The sequence below is a fragment of the Lepus europaeus genome, chromosome 4, assembly GCF_033115175.1.
Source record: "Lepus europaeus isolate LE1 chromosome 4, mLepTim1.pri, whole genome shotgun sequence".
Lineage (NCBI taxonomy): Eukaryota > Metazoa > Chordata > Mammalia > Lagomorpha > Leporidae > Lepus > Lepus europaeus.
The window spans coordinates 40838752-40863866 of NC_084830.1; the positions used below are offsets into that span (position 1 = coordinate 40838752).

General features: G+C 40.6%; 1 protein-coding gene across 1 annotated transcript in view; it reads left to right on the forward strand.

The window, feature by feature from the left end:
- Window positions 1-19842, forward strand: part of UBR5 (ubiquitin protein ligase E3 component n-recognin 5) — a 147121-nt gene extending 127279 nt beyond the window's left edge. The window contains exons 49-59 of the mRNA XM_062188161.1: window positions 871-982; window positions 2854-2998; window positions 3946-4076; window positions 5279-5339; window positions 7477-7652; window positions 7862-7946; window positions 10909-11064; window positions 11409-11522; window positions 13135-13279; window positions 14863-14948; window positions 19101-19842. Of these exons, the coding sequence (XP_062044145.1) occupies window positions 871-982; window positions 2854-2998; window positions 3946-4076; window positions 5279-5339; window positions 7477-7652; window positions 7862-7946; window positions 10909-11064; window positions 11409-11522; window positions 13135-13279; window positions 14863-14948; window positions 19101-19313 (1424 nt within the window). The 3' untranslated portion in view covers window positions 19314-19842. The remainder of the gene's footprint in view (window positions 1-870; window positions 983-2853; window positions 2999-3945; window positions 4077-5278; window positions 5340-7476; window positions 7653-7861; window positions 7947-10908; window positions 11065-11408; window positions 11523-13134; window positions 13280-14862; window positions 14949-19100) is intronic.
- The last annotated feature ends 5273 nt before the right edge of the window (window positions 19843-25115 follow it).

Here is a 25115-nt window from a genome sequence, read left to right on the forward strand (position 1 = left end):
CCCCTGCACCCAGGTGTGAGACCTGAAAGAAGCTCCTGGCTCCTGGCTTTGGATCTGCTCTTCGCTCCGCTCCAGGTGTTGAGGCCATCTGGGGAGTTGCACCATCAGATGGAGTACCTTCGTTTCTGTCTCTCCCTTTCACTGTCTGCAACTCTACCTCCCAAATAAATAAATAACAGCTTTAAAAAAAAAGAAACACAAACTTTGGAGAAATAGCTGGTGATTTGTGTCAAGTAGGGACAGAAGCGTGTCTGCACGGCAGGTGGATGAATATCGTTAACTAATGGAGAGGAAGCTTACAGAGCTACTGAGAGCATCCTGCATTTTACCAAGGCTGCATCTGTATGTCGTTGGGGTTCTACAAGTGTGAACCACCATCGAGTGTGAATGAGCTTTTGAAAAGTTGAGGGTGAAAATATGGTGGAGGGCTCTCTGGCCTGCATCGTCAATTACACCATTTGACTTTCCGTGGTCCTAGGATAATAAGAAATTAACAGATGTAAATATGGAAACCTGGAAAGTCATACTATTTCGGAAATATTTTTGTGCTATTTTAGGGTACCATAGTCTTGGTTTAGGCTTAACAATGTAAAAATAATAATAGCCGATGTTCTGGTGGCAGTAATGCTTTAGTGCCCAAAACCAACAATTAAAAGATGTTTAAATGACTCTAATCATGGAAGAAATGTCATTACTTACAACAAAACTTGCACAGTTCTAGTTGCTATGAATCATTTCACCACTTTGACATGACAAGAGGAAAGGTGTCTTTAACAAATGCTGAGTGACCATCTGTTACTTGCCTAGTGATGCTCTGCACTGTAGTTGTATTTGTATTCATCTCCATGGTGTGTGTTTCATCTTTTCTAGGTTTAATGCAGAGATTAAGGAACAGAGGAGAGAGAGATCGAGAAAGGGAAAGAGAAAGGGAAATGAGGAGGAGTAGTGGCTTGCGAGCAGGTTCTCGGAGAGACCGGGATAGGTATGGTAATTTTTATTTTGTTTTATTTCATTTTACTTTTGAGTACCAGCTCTTTGGCCAAAGTGGAGGCCTGTAAATGAATGTCTCAATTATAGACTTTTTTTTTTTTTTTTAGAAAATGAAAGTTTTAATATTTGGACAGTTGTATAGTAACTAAGAATAGTTTAACGTACTATTACTAATACAAGTTCTGCTTTAAAAACACAGAGGCAATTGAAATGGTACTATTTGTTCCTCTCAAGTTATAATTGCTTAAAGTTTTTATTGCATTTCTGCCTTTTTCCCCTCAAAGAATCTTTTATTTAAAGAATACAGACTTCTTGCATTTCTTAAGTACAACTTCACAATAAATAGTGATTCTTCCCACTACCGTACCTGCCCTCCCAACCACCTCCTCCTCCCTCTCCCATTCCCAGTACCATTCTCCATTAAGATTCATTTTCATTTAACTTTATACACAGAAGACCAACTCTATACTAAGTAAAGAGTTCAACAGTTTGTACAACAAAAATGCTGTTCCTCAATAGTATAGACAAGGGCTGTTCAAAGTCATTGTATCTTGAAGTTAATTTCACTTTTTTTTTTTTTTTTTTTAAAGAAACTTAATTGATTTTAAAGAAGCACCCAAGAATGATACATCTTTTGGGAGCCCTTAGACATAATTATAATACAGCTCTTTGAGGACAGAGGTCTTGCATGGGAAGTTAGTGCACAGTGACTCCTGTTGTTAATTTAATAATTAACACTGTTAGGTATGATATCAGTAATCACCTGTGGCTCTTGACATGAGCTGCCTAGGCTATGGAAGCCCCCCCCCCCCCACTTTTTTTTTTTTTTTTTTTTTTGGACTCCACAAACTTCATCAGTATTTTGACAAGGCCATAAGCACAATGGAAATTCTCTCCTCCTCCCTTCAGAGAAAAGTAACTCCTTCTTTGATGGCCATTTCTTTCCACTGGGTTCTCACGCACCAGTGTCCTTCATGTAGGATATTTTTTGCCACAATGTCTTGGGTTTCCATGCCTGAAGTGTTATCACGGGCTTTTCAGCCAGACCAGAAGGCCTTAAGGACTGATTCTGAGGTCGGAGTGCTACTTAAAGCAATTTTCAATCTGTGAGTCTGCTATGTTCTGTCTTTTGCATCAGTCTGTCCGAAGTTTGTTTTAAACATCTTTTGATTTTTATTTTTGGGATGGGTTGTATTTTGCCTAAGATTTCTAGGAATTACCTTAATTTCTGGTACTTTGAAGTCTTGCTCCCTTAGAATCAAATTATTGTTTAAGGACTACTTTATAAATTCATAGATTTTTCTTTTTTTTTCTTTTTCTTTTTCTTTTTCTTTTCTTTTTTTTTTTTTTTTTTTTTTTTGTGACAGAGTGGATAGTGAGAGAGAGAGAAACAGAGAGAAAGGTCTTCCTTTTTGCTGTTGGTTCACCCTCCAATGGCCACTGCGGCCGGCGCATCATGCTGATCCGAAGCCAGGAGCCAGGTGCTTCTCCTGGTCTCCCATACGGGTGCAGGGCCCAAGCACTTGGGCCATCCTCCACTGCCTTCCCGGGCCATAGCAGAGAGCTGGCCTGGAAGAGGGGCAACCGGGATAGAATCCGGCGCCCCAACCGGGACTAGAACCCGGTATGCCGGCGCCGAAAGGCGGAGGATTAGCCTATTAAGCCACGGCGCTGGCTCATAGATTTTTCAAGTGACAAAATCTACATAGTCTTCATTTCTCAATGATCATCTATTTAGACATTCTGCCACCTTGGTGCCATAACTGGGGCAAACTGGTTTTCCAGCTGTGTTATTAGTTGTACTGACAGTGTCCCCTTGTAGTCACAGGACGTGAACTCATAACAGCTGTCTTCCTCTTACAGAGACTTCAGAAGACAGCTCTCCATCGACACTCGGCCCTTCAGACCAGCCTCTGAAGGGAATCCCAGTGACGATCCTGATCCTCTGCCAGCCCATCGGCAAGCGCTTGGAGAGAGGCTGTATCCCCGGGTACAAGCGATGCAACCAGTATGTACCATGCACATGGCTACCTCTTAACTGGCTAGGGTACTTCCTTGCTTTTGAATTCAAATGTGTGTGTTTTGTTGTGGTTTTGGTTTTGCTTGTTTGTATTGTGAGCCACTGATCAGTCACATGGTTGAGGTCTATGTTAAGCTGTATAGTAAGGAGGAAGCTCAGAAGGGAATGAAGTGGTGTTCAGAAAGAAACTATGTATAGCTTGATGTATCCCCTACCTACCCTCCCTTGTCCCCATTCTAGCAAGTTCCTGCATGCTAAAGTGTTACCTATACATTTTATTTATTTGTATTCCTAGTTACATAAACTGTTGTTTCTCTTTGAAGCAGAATTTGTGTGTTAGCAGGCTGTACCTGGAATACACAGTAGTTTTCTACTGAAAAATATTGCAGGAAGATATTTATATTGAACATTCCTCCAGAAGTGTCTTCCATATAATATGAAACATAAACTAGTTGTGTTTTTTGTCTTTCACTGCCCTTAACTACGTGTACATATTTTATAGCCAAAGAGAGAGGGTAAACAAGTTGCATGTCTTTGACTAAGTCCTTAGCCCTGAATATAGGTATCTTTCTTTTCCTCACATCTTCCCTCCCTGTTCCTCTCTTTGTTGTCCACCCTAAATGAAAGGGATATTTATGGCTTTCTGATAAAGAAAAAAAAGTGTGGAAATTGAGTGTGTCTCTGTTTATTCGTGGATAAGAAAAACCTTCAGTAGGCTTGTCCTGCCGGTATTGTAACTAGCGCAAATGAGAGTACACTCGGCGCACATCCAGAGCACTCTGTGATCGAGCCTCCAGCTTCTTAAACGGCCGCCGAGACTCAGAAGCTGTTATCCAAGTTTCTTTATTTCTTCTCCTCTTCTTTTGAGTAAAATATTGTAGATTTAGACAGTGGTTCCAAAGAGTGGGCAAGTAACAGTTGTTCATCTTTGACAGGCCTTTGCAAGTAAAATCACTGGCATGCTGTTGGAATTGTCCCCAGCTCAGCTGCTTCTGCTTCTAGCAAGTGAAGACTCCCTGCGAGCACGAGTGGATGAGGCCATGGAGCTCATTATTGCTCATGGACGGTAACGTGTGCAGTGGGAGGCGTTCCAGCTCAGTTTATTATGCACTTCTCACCATGTCTTCACAGTTGCACCCTCAAGTGCAAGGCTTTCCGTGCTTTCAAAGTGTGATGTCTCAAAATCTGTGCAAGAGACAGCTGAGGCAGTTTCCCACGTATTAGAAATGGAGAATTTTGGCCAGCGCCGTGGCTCGCTAGGCTAATCCTGCGCCTGCAGCGCTGGCATCCCGGGTTCTAGTCCCGGTTGGGGCGCCAGATTCTGTCCTGGTTGCTCCTCTTCCAGTCCAGCTCTCTGGTGTGGCCTGGGACTGCAGTGGAGGATGGCCCAGGTCCTTGGGCCCTGCACCCTCATGGGAGACCAAGAGGAAGCATCTGGCTCCTGGCTTCAGATCAGTGCAGCTCCGGCCGTAGTCCCATTTTGGGGGTGAACCAATGGAAGGAAGACCTTTCTCTCACTGTGTAACTCTGCCTGTCAAAAAAAATTTTTTTTTCCATTGAGAGCAACTAATAAACAGTATTGACTCTTTTCACTTGGCTTTTTGGATTGAACAGTAAATTTCTTAGTACTGTAGAATTGTTAAATACACTGAAGAATTTGATTACTCTTGTCATTGCTTCCTGAGCCACCTTTCGTTTTTCTACAATGCTCACTCTGAGCTGAAAGCACCCCTATGAAAACCGCATTTTCAGATGCTTTACTTTAAGTCACAAAGCCTTTAGTCTGTTACCTTGGATCAAACATGTAGCAGCATCTAGAGGTGTTTGTAAAAACATTGATATGACTGACTGCTCTGCCCCTGGAATTGCATTGAGACCAGTAAGCACTTTAAGTATATATCAACTTAACAACTGAAAAGTATTTTATAAATTCTTAGCAATTTAAATTAGCATTTTTCCCAAAGAAATCTTTTATTTAATGAACATAAATTTCATAAGTACAACTTGAAGAATATAGTGATTCTATACACCATACCTGCCCTCCCACTCCGACTTCCACCCTACCTCCTCCTCTCTCTCCCATTCCCAGTCCCAATCTTCATTAAGGAAAAAAATAATTGTTCCTTGACAATCAAGACAAGGGCTGTTCAAATCATTGCTTCTCAAACTGTCATAAATTAACATTTGTTACCCATACTAGATTCCATAAGTTTCAATTATGTGAAAATACTGGTTTTTGGTTTTTTGTTTTTGTGTGTATGTGTTTAGGGAAAATGGAGCTGACAGCATCCTGGATCTTGGATTGTTAGACTCCTCAGAAAAGGTACAGGTAAGGGATGTTTTGTACATGTGCTGTTACTGACCACTTAGAATTTAGATCATGAAGAAATTCAAATAAGATTTAGGAAGAAGCTCTGTCTTTATAAATAAAACACGTGACTACAGCATGGAAACAGGTGAAGACAGGGTAGGCCCGCGAAGAATGGGACAAATCCTTAAAATCTTGTCTTTATCACTCATTGCAGTTAAGCACTCTGGACATAATACATGTAGGAACTGCCTGAGGATTCTGAGAAGTGAATGGTAGCAGAAGTGAATGGAGAGGAAAATGACCTGGATGGGGTCTTTCTAGGCAGGAGGGTAAAGGTCATGCTTGTTACTCAGCGTCAGCTAAGGAGAGAATAAAAACTGAAGCCTCAGACCATCCCCTGTGTTACATAGGTAAAAAGCTTGAGAGCTTGATATAAAGAGCTTGATAGAAGTTTTCAAGGCTTAATTAGCATCGAAACCATTGCTCAGAAACGGGGAGATTCCCAGTTAAAACCTAACCAGATTGATTGCCTACCAAAGTTTCCCACCGCAACCCCAAATCAACACGCAACATACCATTTTATAAAGATCCAGAGTTTCACAACTTAATATTCACTCAAATTATCTAGTAAATAAATAAAGAACCAGGAAAGACAGACCGATTGTTCTGGAAAAAGAACTAATAGATGGTAACTGTGAGGTGATCCACTTGTTGGAATTATAAAAAAATTGATCTCACACTCTATAAGATAAAAGTAAACACTAATAAATGGAAAAATATGTCAAAAATCATAGGCCAAAGGACTATGGAACCTCATTAATATGCTTCAAAGAATTGGCAGTCCAGAATTCTACAACCAGTGAAAATATCTTTCACATGATAAGGTGATAGAAACTAACCTGATTTATTTAAATAACAGAGATCTTAAGACTTAGCCACGAACAGGCTTGTGTATAATAGTTCAATGGGTGAGTTAAAAGTTTTACCTTTAGGAGCTGACGTTGTGGCACAGTAGGTTAAGCTGCTGCCTGTGGTGCTGGCATCCTGTTTGAGCCCTGGCTGCTCCACTTCTGATCCATCTTCCTGCTAATACACCTGGCAGAGCAGCAGAAGACAGCCCAAGTGCTTGGACCCCTGCCACCAATGTGGGAGAGTTCCAGGCTCCTGACTTTGGTGGCCTGGCCCAGCCCTTGCCATTGTGGCCATTTGGGGAGTGAATCGGGATGGAAGATCTCCCTCTCCCTGCTCCTTCTTCCTCCCTTCCCCTGGCTCCCTGAAACTCTTTCAAATAATTTTTTTTTTTTTAAGTTTACCTTTAGCGGCTGGCGCTGTGGTGTAGTGGGTAAAGCCACCACCTGCAGAGCCGGCATCCCATATGGGCGTTGGTTCGAGTCCCGGATGCTCCAATTCTGATTCAGCTCTCTGCTATGGCCTGGGAAAGCAGCAGAAGATGGTCCAAGTCCTTGGGCCCCTGTACTCGCTTGGGAGACCTGTAGGAAGCTCTAGGCTCCTGCCTTTGGATCAGCTCAGCTCTGGTCATTGCAGCCATCTAGGGAGTGAACCATCAGGTGGAAAGACCTCTCTCTGTGTCTCTGTCTCTCTACTGCTGCCTCTTTGTAACTCTGCCTTTCAAACAAATAAATAAATCTTTAAAAAAAAGTTTAACATTAGTGTTACACATGTACATTTGTTTAAATATGAATTTCTCAGCTTACCTGCATTCAGTCTGACTAATTTCAGAGAATCAATTCCTAAGTTTCATTTTGTTAAGTTAATCTTTTTTTCTTTTCAAAGATCTATTTATTTTATTTATTTTGGAAGAGCAGATATTACAGAGAGGCAGAGAGAGAGAGGTCTTCCATCTGCTGGTTCACTCCCCAGATGGCTATAAAGGCCAGAAATGTGCTGATCCTGAAGCCAGGAGCCAGGAGCTTCCTCCAGGTCTTCCACGTGGGTACAGGGGCCCAAGGACTTGGGCCATCTTCTGCTGCTTTCTCAGGCCATCGCAGAGAGCTGGATCAGAAGTAGAGCAGCCGTGTCTCGAACCAGCGGCTATATGGGATGCTGGCACTGCAGGCAGCGACTTTACTTGCTATGCCACAGCGCTGGTTCCTCTAAATAAATCTTAGAGCTTAATCTCTGCTACTGTTTATAGGAAAACCGAAAGCGTCATGGCTCTAGTCGAAGTGTGGTAGATATGGACTTAGATGATACAGATGATGGTGATGACAATGCACCTTTGTTTTACCAACCTGGAAAAAGAGGATTTTATACTCCAAGACCTGGCAAAAACACAGAAGCAAGGCTAAATTGCTTCAGAAACATTGGGAGGTAAACTAATTCTAATCTGATATTTGAATTTTGAAAAATTGTAGTGTGTGGAATTTTCTATAGTATATGTTTAAAAAATTCTTTATACTGGTTGGTTACAAATGAGGGTGTGGAGAGTTTCTCTGTTTATTATATGTGTATTTATGTATGTGGGGTTATATGTATTCTAGAATTATTTTGGGATTTAATTCTTATTTCCTTGTTTTTAGGATTCTTGGATTATGTCTGTTGCAGAATGAGCTGTGTCCTATCACACTGAATAGACATGTCATTAAAGTGTTGCTTGGTAGAAAAGTAAGTGATTTTGATGACCCTCACAAAATTGAAACCAAATGTTAATATCCTGTTTATGACATTGACTTACTATTAACTTTTAAAGCATTACAGCCATTATAAATAATTTTCAAACATCTGCTGACATGGAGAAATCTCTACATAGGAGGAAATGGCATAGCAGAGTGTTCAGGTGTCTAATAGTCCTGGCTCCTCTTGCAGACAAATCTTCTTGATGCTGCAGGCATATTTCCCCCATAAGTGGTAAAGCAAACAGCACAGGGTCTGGCAAGGAGTAAGTGCTCAATAAATTTTTTCCACTACTATCAGTTACAACAGGTGCTAGTGGGATAGAATTAATATTATATTGAGAAGAGCATTCCATGGCCGGCGCCACGGCACATTAGGATAATCCTCCACCTGTGGCATCAGTACCCCGGGTTCTAGTCCCGGTTGGGGTGCCAGATTCTGTCCCGGTTGCTTCTTTTCCAGTCCAGTTCTCTGCTGTGGCCCGGGAAGGCAGTGGAGGATGGCCCAAGTGCTTGGGCCCTGCACCTACATGGGAGACCAGGAGGAAACACCCGCTCCTGGCTTCGGATCAGTGCAGCACATTTGGGCCATTTGGGGATTGAACCAACGGAAGGAAGACCTTTCTCTCTGTTTCTCTCTCTCTCACTGTCTAACTCTGCTGTCAAAAAAAAAAAAAAAAAAAAGCATTCCAACCTCAAAGTATATGTCAAATGGGGCATATTGAATTGTCTGGTTTCAGTCCTGGCTACTCCATACTTTAGATCCAGCTTCCTACTTAGACATCTGGGAGACAGTGGATTATGGCCCAAGTAGTTGGGTTCCTGCTATCCTGTAGGAGACCCAGATGGAGTTCCTGGCTCCTGGTTTTTCCCTGGGCTAATAATTCTGTTTATTGTGGGCATTTGGGCAGTGAACCAGTGGGTGGACAATCTCTGTCACTGTACCTTTCAAATAATTAATTAAAATCTGTCTAGGTAAAATGTACACAGAGGGGCAAAAGAATGCACTAAATATACCTTTCTTTATTATTAGGGAGGCATTTGCTTTAAAAGTAATGTGTAATGGTAATTATGGAGCTTCTTTTTTAAAAGAATTATTTATTTATTTGAAAGAATTAGAAAAGGAGAGGCAGAAGGAGGTCTTCTATCTGCTGGTTCACTCCTCAGTTGGCTGCAACAACAGCCAGAACTGACCCGATCCGAAGCCAGGAGCTTCCTCCAGGTTTTCCCACGTGGTTGCAGGGGCCCAAGGACTTGGACCGTCTTCTTCATCTTTCCTAGGCCATAGCAAAGAGCTGGATTGGAAGTGGAGCAGTTGGGACTCGAACCGGTGCCCATATGGAATGCTAGCACTGTAGGTGGCGGCTTTACCTGCTATGTCACAGTTGTTGGCCCCATGGAGCTTTTGATTTAAAACAAACGTTCCAAAAATATTTTTATAGTTGACATAAAATGAGATAGGTGTTATATATTACTTTTCAGAAATGTACATTGCACATCTGATATAAATTAGCATTGTTAAAGCTGTGACCTACTGGCCGGCGCCGTGGCTCAATAGACTAATCCTTGCGGCGCCGGCACACCGGGTTCTAGTCCCGGTCGCGGCCCCGGATTCTGTCCCGGTTGCCCCTCTTCCAGGCCAGCTCTCTGCTGTGGCCAGGGAGTGCAGTGGAGGATGGGCCAAGTGCTTGGGCCCTGCACCCCATGGGAGATCAGGATAAGCCTGGTTCCTACCATCAGATCAGTGCGGTGCGCTGGCTGCAGGCGCACCGGCCGCGGCGGCCATTGGAGGGTGAACCAAGGGTAAAGGAAGACCTTTCTCTCTGTCTCTCTCTCTCACTGTCCACTCTGCCTGTCAAAAAAAAAAAAAAAAATCTGTGACCTACTAATTTTCTTTTTTTAGTTTTATTTATTTACTTTGAAAGAGTTACACGGAGAGAGAAGGAGAGGCAGATAGAGACAGAGGTCTTTAATTAAACCCACTGCTGAATATTGTTTTCTCTTAATACAAGCTTATCATATTATCATATATACATATCTTTCCTTTTTTAACTCTGACCATTTTGAATTGTCTTCATGTGTTCCAATCATACTGGTCTTGTGTAAAAGATGAATGAAACTCAAAGCTTGGCGACATAAAAATATTGATGTGTTGGGTCTTTAACAAGGTTTAGTGACTAGCTCATGGAATCACATACAGCTTACGTTTAACCCAGGGATGTGACCTTGAGCAGCTTCCTGAATTCCTTGGAGCAGCTGGTTTATCATTTGGACTTCACAGTCACATTTCACAGTCACTGTCGAGTAAACTGGAGGTGTTTCTAGTTCAGAGACAGCAGCTCCATATAGTCTGTGCTCCATAAATAAACTGTATGCAGTTCTCCTCAAATATTTTCAAAATATTAACACTTTTGGCCAGCGCCGCGGCTCACTAGGCTAATCCTCCACCTTGCGGCGCCGGCACACCGGGTTCTAGTCCCGGTCAGGGCACCCGATTCTATCCTGGTTGCCCCTCTTCCAGGCCAGCTCTCTGCTGTGGCCCGGGAGTGCAGTGGAGGATGGCCCAGGTCCTTGGGCCCTGCACCCCATGGGAGACCAGGATAAGCACCTGGCTCCTGCCATCGGATCAGTGCTGGCTGCGGTGGCCATTGGAGGGTGAACCAACGGCAAAGGAAGACCTTTCTCTCTGTCTCTCTCTCATTGTCCACTCTGCCTGTCAAAAATTTAAAAAAAAAAAAAAATATTAACACTTTTTATGCTTTCAAAATTGAATGTTATTGTCAGAGCCAAAAATTTATTGCGTTTTTTCTTTAAAGTAGTTATATTTTTATTAGGAGATAATACTTTGTGTGTTTTCAAATTAGATAACATTTTTTGTCATACAGTTTACTTGACTAATGATTTGAATGAAGATATTTCTTTCATAATTGAGTTTTATGTGATTGTTTTCTTAGGTCAATTGGCATGATTTTGCCTTTTTTGACCCTGTGATGTACGAGAGTTTGCGGCAGCTGATCCTTGCTTCTCAGAGCTCGGATGCTGATGCTGTTTTCTCAGCAATGGATTTGGCATTTGCAATTGACTTGTGTAAAGAAGAGGGCGGTGGACAGGTAAGGCAAATACAGTTTTTTTCCAATTGTGTAGTAAAATAAATTGTGCTTTTCTCATATAGGAGGATTGGATAAGGACCAAGAAACCAAGCAAGACAGATGCATATGTACATAGAAAAATGAAACACTAGGAAATGAACAGAGAGAGAGAAAGCGAGAGAGAGATGGATTAAGAATTAGTGAGACAGATTGAGAGGCAGGAGGGAGGACATTTTATTTCAGCCTAAAATGTTTGCATGGCATGGTCTGTAGATTTAAAACTTTTAGGAAATAGCTTTTAGAACTGTAGTGTAGTGTTCTTTTGGCAAACTTGCATTTCAGTGGCGCTGCTGAATGTTTCCCAGGTGGAACTCATTGCCAATGGTGTGAACACACCGGTCACTCCCCAGAACGTGTACGAGTATGTGCGGAAGTACGCAGAGCACAGGATGCTGGTCGTTGCAGAGCAGCCGTTGCACGTAAGTGGTCCGTGATCTCGGGAAGCTGATGCTCATTGTATTCCATTTTTCTGTAAAGGGCCAACATTTTGAAACCAAGATTTATTTACCTTTGTTTATCATGTAAATTATACCAAGATCTGAGAATCCAAACCAAGTCCTCATTTTCTTTGGAATAAAATTGTAAATGGAGCATCCCTATTTGGAGACTCTGGAATCCAAAACTGTTTGAGGACCAACATGGTCTGCTCAAAGTGTTGGCTCTTGGAGCATTTTGGATTTTGGATTTTTTGATTAGGGATGTGCAGCCAGTAAACTCTGTGTAAATATTTCAAAGTCTGAACACTTTGTCCCATGCATTTCAGGTAAGGACTACTGACCCTAACTTCATGAGAAAGTAGCTTTGGTGAACAAAAGTTTGGAAAGGGTGCTTATGGGGTCAAAATGAGTACTGTCTGGGGTTGCTGCTGCCACTCATGCCTTGTGGGACTTGCTGATAGTACTCAGGCCTCAGAGCAGATCAGCAGGGGGAAAAATACATTAGGCAGAGTTTAGAGGAACTCAGGTACTGGTTTGCAAAGTTCTCTAGGGGCAGGACATGAGGTATCAGAAAGAACACGCTGCTTTCTTCAAGAAGAAAATACAGCAACATGTGTACATGTACAGTGTTTGTGCTAAGGGAAGTCCACTTAAGAGTCAGGGTCCAGGTTTTTTAATTGGAAGCTAGAATGATAGGCATTTGCTGCCTGCACAGCCAGCCATAATTACTATAATATCAGACTCCCAATGGAAAGCACATTTTTAAATCATGTTGCATAAATAATCTAGGTACTCTCACACAACATAGTTAATTGCTCCAGGCATTCAAAACAGGTGTATTGCCAAAACCAAGTTCTTAGTCATCAGGTAAAGGCCAGCCTGGCAATTAAGTGGTTCTAAAATGCAGCATCAGGCCACCTATTCTCTTCCTCCAGCCAGGATAAAAAGTTGATGTAAATTTAGGGTTGGTGGTGTGAAGTGTTTCTACTACCTGTGCTGGAATCACTACACAGGCTGCGGAGCCATACTATCAGAATTCAGACCACGGTTCCAGCACCCCCTAGCTGTAGGATGTTAGTAAATTGAACTCGTTGTGCCTTGGCTCCCTCCTTTGCAAAGTAAGGGTAAAGTTCAGTGAATTAATGTGTTCAGGTAGTTGGAACAATTCCTGTTACAAGCCCAGGAAGCTTGTAGAGTTTGAGCTTAAATATGAGAGATTTGCTGTCAGGTTCCTAGGATGCTGGTACAAAAACACATTTTTGACAAATGGTACCTGTTCTTATTCAATGGCCAGCTTGATTATTAACATAATTTTTTTCAGTTAACTACTAACTGTTACTATGTGCAACTATGTCATTTTTCAACTTGCAATACATGTACTATGTCTTGTGGTACGTCCACATGTGTCGTTGTACTCCCACTCCCACTCTGTCCCTTTCTTTCTTTCTTTGGACTCTGTTAAAAAGAAATTCAAAATACAGGACATTTTTAAAGACAGTTAAGATTAGATACCAGGCTTTAACAATATGAATATGTGCTCCATGGAAAATAAAGTACCGTTTGTAACATAAGGATGATTTTTGAAATTCTTCAGGCAATGAGGAAGGGTCTGCTAGATGTGCTTCCAAAAAATTCATTAGAAGATTTAACGGCGGAAGATTTTAGGCTTTTGGTGAATGGCTGTGGTGAAGTTAACGTGCAGATGCTCATCAGTTTCACCTCTTTCAATGATGAATCAGGTAGGAAATGTGTTTTAATGTTTACTTAAGAAATAAAGAGTTTCTGGTCTCTGTCCATAAGACTTGGGAAATGCTGTATATTTTTTAAAGAATGATTGAAGTAAAGCAGTATTCTGATGGTCTGGTATTAGGCTATTCTTAATTTTTATTTTATTGCTTAATTCTAGGTCTTAATATCTAGTTTAGTTTTGTGCAAGTAGAAATTTTGCAGTGAGCAAAGTATGTATGAAGATTTTATATATACTGGTTAAGGAAAATTAATCAGTGTGACAGTTCTGCTACTGGTCCTTCCTCATTCATGTCTGTTAAACTCCCTGATCAAAGAGTATGATTGTATGATGTTTGTTTTGTACAGTTGGATCATAATCTCATGTATAGAGACATGACAGCACAAAAGAACATGCAAATTTAGGAGGAATGAAGAGGTAGAGATAATCCTCCTAGGATAATAATGTCCCAGTCTTTGACTTGTTGCAGTTCTTTCTTTTGAAAATCCTTGAGACAAGGAGTAGACTTTTTAGAAATGACTATACAGTGAGACATCAGTAGCTCCACATTCACTGTGAAAGGGTTACACTTAGAGTCAATGATCACTACGTACATAAAAGTACCAACTTCTTATTTTTCCTATTTTACAAGCAACTTTACCCAAATTATAGTAAGTTGAAATTGGGTAATTTTTAAATTTTTCCTTCATGCTTAGCGATACATGGGTTGTAGTATAATAACGTTTGTAGTATTTTTTTTTTAGTAGTTTTCAATTATTTATTTGATAAGAGCTTGTCACATTTACAAACCAGAAACCTAGGATGGAAAATAAAATATCTAAAAAGGCTCCATAAGGCCTTGCCAGGTATGATCCTCAACTCAGCACAGACCTCATCTCTGAGTCTTTTAGAAATGCAGAACCTCTGGCTTTGCTCCCTAGCCAGCCTCCGTGAATGAACGAGAGTCAGGGTTTTTCCAAGATCTCATGTGATTTATAACTATAAAATTTGAGAAGCAGTGGCTTAAGGTCATGAGAAGAATCCTGATTTACAGATAGGATTAAAGTCAGGTGATTTTCATTTTTGAGGCCAGCGTCTCATTTTTCGTGTTTGGCTCAGTTTGGGACAGGATTAACTAATGGAGTTTTTTATATTATGCAAAGTCATGATTTCCTATGTTAGAAATTAGAACCCCCCCATACTTAAGTAACATTTTAATATCTATTTTTGGTACAAGTTAGCAGTACTTTTTAAAAAATTTTATTTATTTGAAAGGCAGAGAGTTACAGAGAGGAAGACACAAAGAGAAAGATATCTTCCATCTCCTGGTTAAATCCCCAAATGGCTGCAGTGGCTGGGGCTGGGCCACGCCAGAGCTAGGAGCCTGCAACTCCATCCAGGAGCGGGGGCTCAAGGACGTGGGCCATTTTCAGCTGCCTTCCCAGGTGTATTAGCAGGGAGCTGGATAGGAAGTAGAGCAGCCAGTACTCATATAGTACCAGCTCCCATATAGGACACCAGCATTGCAGGCAGTGGCTTAACCCATTGGATACAACAACTAATATTGCATATTGAATTTATATTCTTCATTTTTAGGGGAAAATGCTGAAAAGCTCTTGCAATTCAAGCGTTGGTTCTGGTCGATAGTAGAGAAGATGAGCATGACAGAACGACAAGATCTTGTAAGTTAAAAATGCCATAAAAGTTGTAGAAGAAAATATAGAATTTTAAAATACTGGGTATGACAGCCATTTGAGTTGGTAACTGTTATAGTTCCGGGTGGAGAAACTGTAGAAAAGTCCAAAATAAAAGAGGTGTTTGTTTTTCTATGTAGCAGAGCACCCAAAGCATTATTAGAGTTCCAAGTCACGAAGTGCATGTGAGCTGTTAATGTAATATGTAATGTGCTGTCCTTGGTCCCGCATGGTGCCACCAGCTTACCTAGTCTCTTCGTGGCCATGAGCGTGTGTTCCATGATCCCCGCTGGTTGCCTGAAACAACCAGTAGTACTGAATCCTCTCATGTATTGCCTTTTCCCTCTTAACTGAGCGCTTAGTGAACCCTAACTGTGGCAGTTTGGGGTATGGCAGTAAAGGTAGCATAGATTTGTTTTTGCTTTACAATTTCACTGGTTGAAGATTGGTTGTTAATGTAGCTCTAAACCACCTCAGGATATGATTTTTTTTCCCCTTTGAGTCTGGAACACTGACTTTTTTACTTAAAGGAGGCACTTTATGGGTCTCTTTGACATATGTGGATTAGCAGCATCCTCACTCTGGTGCTTTGTAGCCAGTATTCAGTGAAGTAAACGCCCCTTGAATACAGTCACTGTGATAATGAGCAGTTTACTTGATGTTAAGTTGACTACTAAGTGACCACAGGTGAGTAGCATAAACATTGTAGAGACCCTAGACTAAGGAGCACTCCCATCTTGGGTGGGATGGAATCAGAAAGTATGACATTTTTACCATGCTACTCAGAAGAGTACAGAATTTAAAACTTAGGAATTGTTTATTCCTGCTATTTTCTATTTAATAATTTTGAACTGTGCTTGATGGAGGGTAACAAACTGTGCATGGTAAAACTGTGAATAAACAGGACCTACTGGGTAGTCAGTTATTTTGACTCGTAGCAAGCCTTTGCAACATTTCTGAGCATGTCTTGATTTTTATATGTGTACTAGAAAAAGTTTATTGTGTTTTGAAAGGTGGGGGGTGGGGGCTCTTCCATCTGCTGGTTCGCTCCCCAGGTGGCAGCAGCTTCTGGGGCTGGGACAAGCCACGCCGAAGCCAGGAGCTAGGAGCTCCATCCGGGTCTCCCACATGGGTTCAGGGGCCCAAGGACTACTGCTGGTTTTTCAGGTGCATTAGCAGGGAGCTGGATCAGAAGTATAGCAGCCAGGAATTGCTGGGCCCCGAGAACATAAACTTTCATCTTAGTGAAAAGTCTGTGAAGTTCAAATCAACCTTTCTTAATAATCTTGAAAGTCAGCTTGCTCCAGACTCTGTAGAAATTTCAGGGACATTGCTTACTCAGAAAACCCTGAAAATCCTTACAACTCCTGTCCTTCATGGCTCCCTGGGGCATTTCCCCTATCTAATCAGCCTAAGTTTGTAGTCATCAAAACCAGACCACTTGTAGAACGTATAAAAATCCAATTTCTAGATAGATCTTCCATCTTATTTAAAAGAAGGGAAATAACTACTTGTGTAGGTCAGCACAAAGCTTGCAGGTTACCATTTACCTTCAGTTCAAGCAGAAGCTTATTATGGGAGAGAGGGGTTTAGAGGAGAATTCTAGCTTTTAGCATTCCTGAATCTTCAGCTGATTCCAACAGCCATCCAGTATTTCTGTACTGTGGAGGTAAGTTGTCAGCAGTTCTGGCTGCCATCTGATTTTATTCTTGGCTTAGCCATCCTGGTAATTTGAGTTAGGTTGTTCTCCACGTAGGTCTGATATAATTAGTCACCATTTGCTTTTCTTAATCTTGTGGCTCCTAAATTCCCTAACAGTGCCAATTGGTTTCAGGATCGCTTGATGGGCTTATTTGGGGTTTTACTACAAGTGGTCAATACTTAGAATGAGGGCACCTTGTTTTCCTAGGACATGGCCCATGAATAGTATGTAAGACCAGCCAAAGACAAAAGTAGAAATGATTGGCTATCTAAAGCCTTGTTTTAAAGAGTCAGTGTATCCTCAGTTTGGTTGGCTAAGTTAAATCTCACTGTAGTTTCTGCCTTCTGCTGGAAGAAAAATTTGCTAACCATTCACTCTTACGGGGAAAAAAAAAATCTCCTTTAAAATACTCTATCAGCAGCTTTAATTTGTGAGAATCACTCATTAAACTCCTATCAAAAATCTATTATTAGGACTTCAGATGTGTCTTGAGGCTGCTCCTCCCACTGTACTTCCCTCTTTGGGAGGCTGTACTTTGCATATTCTTGGTTTTACCCTGATGCATCTGAGCACCTTAGAATATGGTAGGGTTTCCCAAATAGTTCTCCCAGTCCTGAGAATTATAGGTGTCCATGGTTGTTGGATAAGAATTATGTGTTTTGTTTCTCCGCTGGGGAACATAGTTCACTAATAAAAATGCTGACAGGCCCTCCAGTCTCTATAATCATAAAGTCTGGGAGGTCCAGCAGTGTAAGCCTCTACCCAGGTTAAGCATACTCATCTTTGGAGAAACACGGCACTAAGCTTGTTTCTCCTGTAAAATAGAATGCATTAGTCCGGCTTTATCACTGGAGTGCCTTCCAGCTCTTTTATAGTGCTTTGAAGATTTTGTAGACCCTGATACTTGAGGAGAAATACTTTTTCTATTGTATTTTAGATGAGGTTTTCCATATAAACGTGAGTCAGGATACAACAAATAAATTCGGTTTTGTAGTCTTTTTGGAAAACTGGATGTACCCCATCATCTAGTTGTGCACTACAAATTATTATATTCAAAACAGCTTTTCCTTAAGAGATAGTATCTTACTATAACAAAAGAGTGGGCGTGTATGTGTGGAGGAGTGGATCAGTGAGGAATGGCATGTATTCAGAGAAACAAATGTTACAAGATATGTATCCTAGATTATTATATTTAAGTAAGAAAGTAAAATAAAAGCTAACATTATTTTAGTATTTTTTGTTTATTTTGTTTTTAATTTGAGGGACAGAAAAAGACAAAGAGCTCTCATCCACTGGTTTACTCCCCAAAATGCCTGCCGGGACTGGGCCAGGCCGAAACTAGAAGTGGGGGCTCAGTCCAGGTCTCTCATGTAGGTGGGTGGTAGAGATCCAGTTACTGGAGCCATTACCTGTTGAGTCCCCAGGTAGGAGGATGGAATCAGGAGCAGAACCAGGCACTCAGAAGACATGGAGTCCAAAGCAGTTTCCTAACCAGCAGGCCAAATGCCTGCCCTATTGAACATCTTTTATTTTCACTGTTGTACAAAATAAACGCTGTAAAGCTCAGTGTGGCCAGTACTTGCTTTTTGATGTGTGGTAGATGTTTCTCAGCACTCAGTTACTATTGTAATATTTTGTATCTCAATGTAGTACCAGTGGGTTCTGTGCTATTTTGCTAGGAGATAAAATGGAAAATAATATAAGCTATATGGGCCGGCACCTCGGCTCAATAGGCTAATCCTCCGCCTGCGGCACTGGCACCCCGGGTTCTAGTCCCGGTTGGGGCGCCAGATTCAGTCCCAGTTGCTCCTCTTCCAGGCCAGCTCTCTGCTATGGCCTGGGAAGGCAGTGGAGGATGGCCCAAGTGCTTGGGCCCTGCACCTGCATGGGAGACCAGGAGAAGCACCTGGCTCCTGGCTTCGGATCAGCGCGGTGCACCAGAAGTAGCAGCCACTGGGGGGTGAACCAACGGACTCTGCCTGTCAAAAAATAAATAAATAAATAAATAAGCTATATGAATTTTGAACCTAGGACCCTATCCTTTGTTGGGGGCCTTGCGCCTTTTCCCCACCAGCAAATATCCTCTGAGAGTTAGCCGCAGCAAAGGCCACTGGAGACCATATGCTGCAGTCTCGTGTTATGGATGAGAAGACTAAAGCCCCGAGACAGAGAGTCATGCAACATTTTATATATGCAACACTTTTTCTCTTTTAATGCTAAGTGTCCTCCCTTTTCTTTATGTTTTAAAAAATGTGTTAAATGGGCTAATTAATCCATTTCCTTTTTAATACACAAAAATTAACTCAGTGCAAAATAATACCCCCTTGTTGCTTTTAACTTGAGAATAGGGCTCTGTGTACACAAGTATGTTGCCATAATTAAGGATTGAATGTTAGCTTATGAAAAGCCACAATTGTAATTACTGTATTCCTGTTTAGGTTTACTTTTGGACATCAAGCCCATCATTGCCAGCCAGCGAAGAAGGATTTCAGCCTATGCCCTCAATCACAATAAGACCACCAGATGATCAGCATCTTCCCACTGCAAATACTTGCATTTCTCGACTTTACGTCCCACTCTATTCCTCTAAACAGATTCTCAAACAGAAATTGCTACTCGCCATTAAGACCAAGAATTTTGGTTTTGTGTAGAGTATAAAAAGTGTGTATTGCTGTGTAATAATACTAGCTAATTTTGTAGATTTTTTTCCATTTGTCTATAAAAGTTTATGGAAGTTAATGCTGTCATACCCTCCTGGTGGTACTTCAGAAGAGATTAAATGCAAACATTCCTTGCTGAGTTTGTAGCCTAAAGGCCCAGGGAGCACTAGCAACATTCGGCTATGATGGTTTGCTAGTGAACAACTTCTGGGTCTAACCCCAGCCAAAGATGACAGCAGAACAATATAATTTACACTGTGATTTATCTTTTTGCTGAGGGAGAAAAAAAAATGTAAAATGTTCTGAAAATTCACTGCTGCCTTTGTGGAAAGTGTTTCAGCAAAGGTTCTTGTATAGAGGGAATAGGGAATTTCAAAATAAAAAATTAAGTATGTTCTGTGTTTTCATTTTAACTTTTTTATGGTGTTTAATTTGTGGTTGGCTGCAATTGTGTATCATGTATATGGAACTTGTAAAAAAGTTCTTGACATTCAGATCTTAGAGATGAAATCACTTTTACCTATCAAAACCACTTTTATTGCGGTTGATTTTGGCTGCATTGAGCTCTAGGACATTAAATGATATCACTAATATTTTGCATGTAATTTGTTCATTTAAGTGAGGGCACTTTTTTGTACATATGATGGGGCCAATGCACAATATTTTATCACAATCAGTTCTTTTTCTTTGTATCCCTATTTTAATGCAGTCAGTCAGGAGGTTACTGCACTTCAGTTCTAACTAGACATTTGTACCGAGGTATTTCAGTTATGTAAACTCAGCCTGGGCACTTTCTGATAACTGTAAAATGTTTTATAAGATCATGATTATTGAAGATACATTTTGGAAAATTTTAAATGTTCGTGAGCAGCTTAACTACTTTTGTATCTAGCCTTTTTTAAGTATCTTGTTACATTTACTTTTTTAAATAAAGAAATTGCAGAAGAAATGTCAAGTAGTATTGAAGGAACAATAGTTTTTATTCATGTAGTTGTACATTTTTAAACTAAGGGCAATACACTGACATGGTTATGTGCATAAAAATTTTGATTTAAAGAACTGAAAGTTTATATACACAAGGACTATAAGAAACAAGGAATCAGCCCACATTTTACAGTTAGCAGAGAATCCTGAATGGCACCTGGCCAGGCCACCTTTCCTTTTTACAAATGGGGGGAAGTGAAGTGTGACCCTTTCTTGGCATAGGAAGTTAACTTATACTCAATAATTAGGAAACAGGTTCATTTGTGATACCCATTAATTATATAGCCTAGGACCAAGATCCCCAAATCCTGTGGTTGTAGAAGCTTCCCTCAGTGGCATATATGGAACAACACTGTTTTCTTCACTAAGACTTAAACTAAGTGACCTCTTAAAAATAGGAGAGACAATCTCTGGCATCTCTCCTGCCTTTCAGTACCTTTGTTAAAAGACTTCTGGCCTTGGGATAGTTTTCATTCTCCAAGGTACCGTAATTTTATTACATAACATCCTTCAAAAGACTGAACCACATCTCAGCCCTGTTGACACTAAAAATATTTAAAACTAAATGATAGTGGTGAAGCTCACTGTATTACTTAAAACTTATAGACTGTATTAGATGTATGTAAATTAGCCAAAAGTTATTTTACAAAGTGAGACGTTGGTTTTTATGTCTAAATGCTATTTCTGAATAAATGAAATAGTAATTAGAGTAAGAGCTAATAAGCATTCATGTTGGAAAGATATAAAAATTTATATATCACCTTAACCTCTGTATGCACAGGAGATTGGTAAAATATGAAAGGAGAACAAACTAGATATGATTAGGACATTTGAAACCCTAATTGTGAACTTATTTTTAATAATTATTGAAAAAATGAAAATATTTAAAATAATGCACAATGTCTTAAGTCTTCCTAAATCAAGATTTTGGTTAAAATGCTTTTAGTAATATTAAAAGCAGAGTGAATCTTTTTCTTTTTAAAGAATAAAAACGGTTCTAAATGTACAATAAAGTCATGTAAAATAAAGTTCTCTTTTGGACTTGTTTAGTGATTAAACCTAATGAAATTGAAAACAGATGGAACAAGAAACACTTTACTGAAGATTTTCAAAGTTTTGCTACCTTTTTTTTAAAGTGTTCTGAATATCAAGAGTACCCAGTGTAATGGCTTGCCTGAGCAGATTCGAGCGGGATATTTGTTATATATTTTTAAATTATTTTTTTAAATTTTATTTGAAAGGCACAGAGAGAGTGCCTATCTGCTCGTTCAATCCCCAGATGCCCAAAGCAAGGAACCAGGAACTCAGTTCAACTTTCTTACGTGGGTTGCAGGATCCTGCCAGCCAAACCATCACCTGCTGTCTCCCAGGGTACATATTAGCAGGAAGCTGTAATTGGGAATGAAACTTGGGACTTGAATCCAGACACTTTTATATATATATTTTTATAAGTAATACTTTATTTTCCTGTTGTAAAAATCAAAGAAATACGCAGTCTACTAGAACTTCCAATAAACAATTGATATTCAATAGTAAGACTGAATTGATAGAGTGATTTCACTAAAAGTAAATAAAGAACTAGCATTTTAGTCAACTCATGTGACCACAGATCATGGGGATCTGATTTCTGTTGTCTTTTTTTTTTTTTGGAAAGCTTTTGTTTAATAAATATAAGTTTGGCACTTTGATATTGAATATGAGCAATCCAGCTGGCATCTTAGCCGCTATGCCAAACTCTGGCCTGCCTCCTCAGAGGACTTTTTGAAAGAATGATTGTTACTGTTCAGTGCTTGAGCCTGAATAACATTCCTCTCAGAGATCGGATTTTTTTTTTTTTTTTAATGTGTTTACAGGAAGTAATTGAGTGATTGAGGCAGTTCTCCATGCTTCTTTTTGTCTAAGATTGACTTGGAGATTCTTCAGTACTGCTTATCCTCTGCTTCCCTCTCTGGTTTGGTCAGCCTTTGAAAGCCAGAAATCTTAATTCTGAAAGCAGCTTCCTAGGTGATTCTGAAACACTGTCCAAAGAGCATTCGTTTTTATTCCTGAATACAAACCCTTGTGTTGGGCAACTTGTTAGAGCCAAAGTTTCCATTCTTACACTACATGAAAAATGTTACCTGTTTTTCCTGTAGTCTTGGTTAGGCTCTTCCTCTTGGAAAGGGACTAGTTGGAAGTGCCTTCAATAGACCTTTAAACACCACTGATTAACATAGAAATGTATTTAAAATGTGACTTGTTTATTCATATCAAGAGACCTTGTGTTACTGATAAGCAAATTATCTTCTAGTAATGCTCTTAAAATTAAAAAAAAAAATGGATGATCATACAACATGAAGTACATGCCAGACATTTTTTATGCGTTTATCCTATGAAAATATTGTTACCATCCTCAGACAAGAAACACACAGGTTAACAATTTGCTCAAGATTATACATCTGCAGCTTGCATTCTTAAATATTGGGCTATGCTGTTTTGTGGACGGTGTGATTATAATCAGGTGAGTTGATGACAGAATTTCCCAGTGTGTGTTTGGCTGCATTATTATGGAAAGGCAGTGATTTATAATGATTTCTGAAGATTGGTGAAACATTTTTGCCCTTCATCATTTTTCCCTAAGGGTAATGGCTCTAGAGGTGCAGGGATGTTCTACAATCAGCTCTGGTACCCAACCTTAAAGTCCAAAGGTCTTGAAAGGCGTGATGCATAATGAAAAACTGACAATTTTCTCATCAAATGTAAAGAGCTGCTTGCTCTAAAATAACATCTTGCATGAGTGAAGTATTCAGTTTCCTGAATCTTTTCCAGAATGTATCTTTTTTTTTTTTTTTTCCTAGTTGAACTTTAACAGTTTGTGTTGTGGTGTTATGTGATTAACGTTTGATGCAAGTATGATCTCTCCAGGGAATCATTTTCAGCCCCATAAATTTGTGTCTGAAACGTTTCTTCCATGGATATGATGAAATTTGGCGATTTATGAAGTTTAAATGCAGTCTTATTATCTGGTAAGCTTGGTTCTGGTTCAGTGTGCCAAGAATTAGGAGTTAGAGCCATGAAAGTGTCTATGTAAACAAAATGCTTCCTGTTCCTTAAATGTAGGCAAACCCTGCCACATGAAAACAGATCATAGTAGTCCACTCAACTAGGAACTAATGAATTGTGGTGGGAAGGGGTGAGTGACAAATAAAGCAGTTACAGTTATCTCAAGATGAAAGACTGGTCCCTTAAGAGTATTAGATCATCAGGTTCTTCAAGACAAGCTAAAAGTAGCGAAATTAAGGAAACTAGCAAATACTCAAAAACTTCAATAGAAGGAACATTTGGTCCTACCAGGTCTAAAAAGCTGGATACTACAATGTGCCTGCTAGGCTAGGATGACATGCCAGCAGCCTTACTTAATTCAAAAACAGTACCCAAGGTTGATACTTCAACGTGGGACAGTTACTCCTTCCACTAAGAACTGTTCGTTATACTCCGAAAAGGGAAGCACACAGTTCATTTTAAAGGATACTATCAAAGTTTAGATAAAGGCCAGCGCCGCGGCTCAATAGGCTAATCCTCCACCTACGGTGCCTGCACACTGGGTTCTAGTCCCCATCGGGGCGCCAGATTCTATCCCGGTTGCCCCTCTTCCAGGCCAGCTCTCTGCTGTGGCCCGGGAGTGCAGTGGAGGATGGCACAAGTGCTTGGGCCCTGCACCCCATGGGAGACCAGGATAAGCACCTGGCTCCTGGCTTCGGATCAGCACGGTGCGCCGGCCGCAGCGTCCATTGGAGGGTGAACCAACGGCAAAAGAAGACCTGTCTCTCTCACTGTCCACTCTGCCTGTCAAAAAAAAAAAAAATACATGATAAAGTTTAGGATGTTAAATTCTGTCTCTTGAAATACAGGGCCATGAACAAAGTAAGCACCCATGTATTTGAATGAAAGAATTCATTCCGTGGGCCGGCACCATGGTTCACTTGGTTAATCCCCTGCCTGTGGCGCCGGCATCCCATGTGGGCACCAGGTTCTAGTCCAGGTTGCTCTTCCAGTCCAGTTCTCTGCTGTGGCCCGGGAAGGCAGTGGAGGATGGCCCAGTTGCTTGGGCACCTGAACCCACATGGGAGACCAGGAGGAAGCACCTGGTTCCTGGCTTCGGATCGGCTCAACTCCGGCTGTAGCAGCCATTTGGGGGGTGAACCAACAGAAGGAAGACCTTTCTCTCTCTCACTGTCTAACTCTGTCAAAAAAAATGCATTCCTTAAAGGCATATCATTTGTGATGAAGGAGTATAGCACTATACAGAAAAGTTAGGATTCTTGACTTGGTAAGTTTTCTTGCATAGAAACTTTTCATAAGCACTGTAAAGATAATGTCATTTTTAAAATTAAAAGAATCACCTTTGAATATTTAAGGCAGGCAAAAGCTTAAGATACAGCAGCTGAAGGTTTAAGTGACAAAGTAGAAAAAGAACCAGATTTTCATGCAATTTTTAGTCCTTCCCGTATGATAGTAACAAGAGACTGACAGCCCCTGCCCTTGCCTGGCTATGGCTTTTCCCTAAAAGCTTCAGAGGAGAGGCAGAGGCCCACTTTTTACCCACGTTGGTCCATGAAGCTAGTTTATTGTCTGACTTCTCCCAGTGACCTCCTACAAGAGCAGAGGCCATCAGAAACTGTCCTTGTTTACTTCTTGGAGCACAGAGCATAGAGTGGTGCCTGGGTCAGAAGTCATCCATGAATCAATCTTTGGTTCTGAAGTCAGAAACCTGGGATCATCTCAATTTCTTTACCCCAACCTTCAAATTAATCATCAAGCCCTATAGTT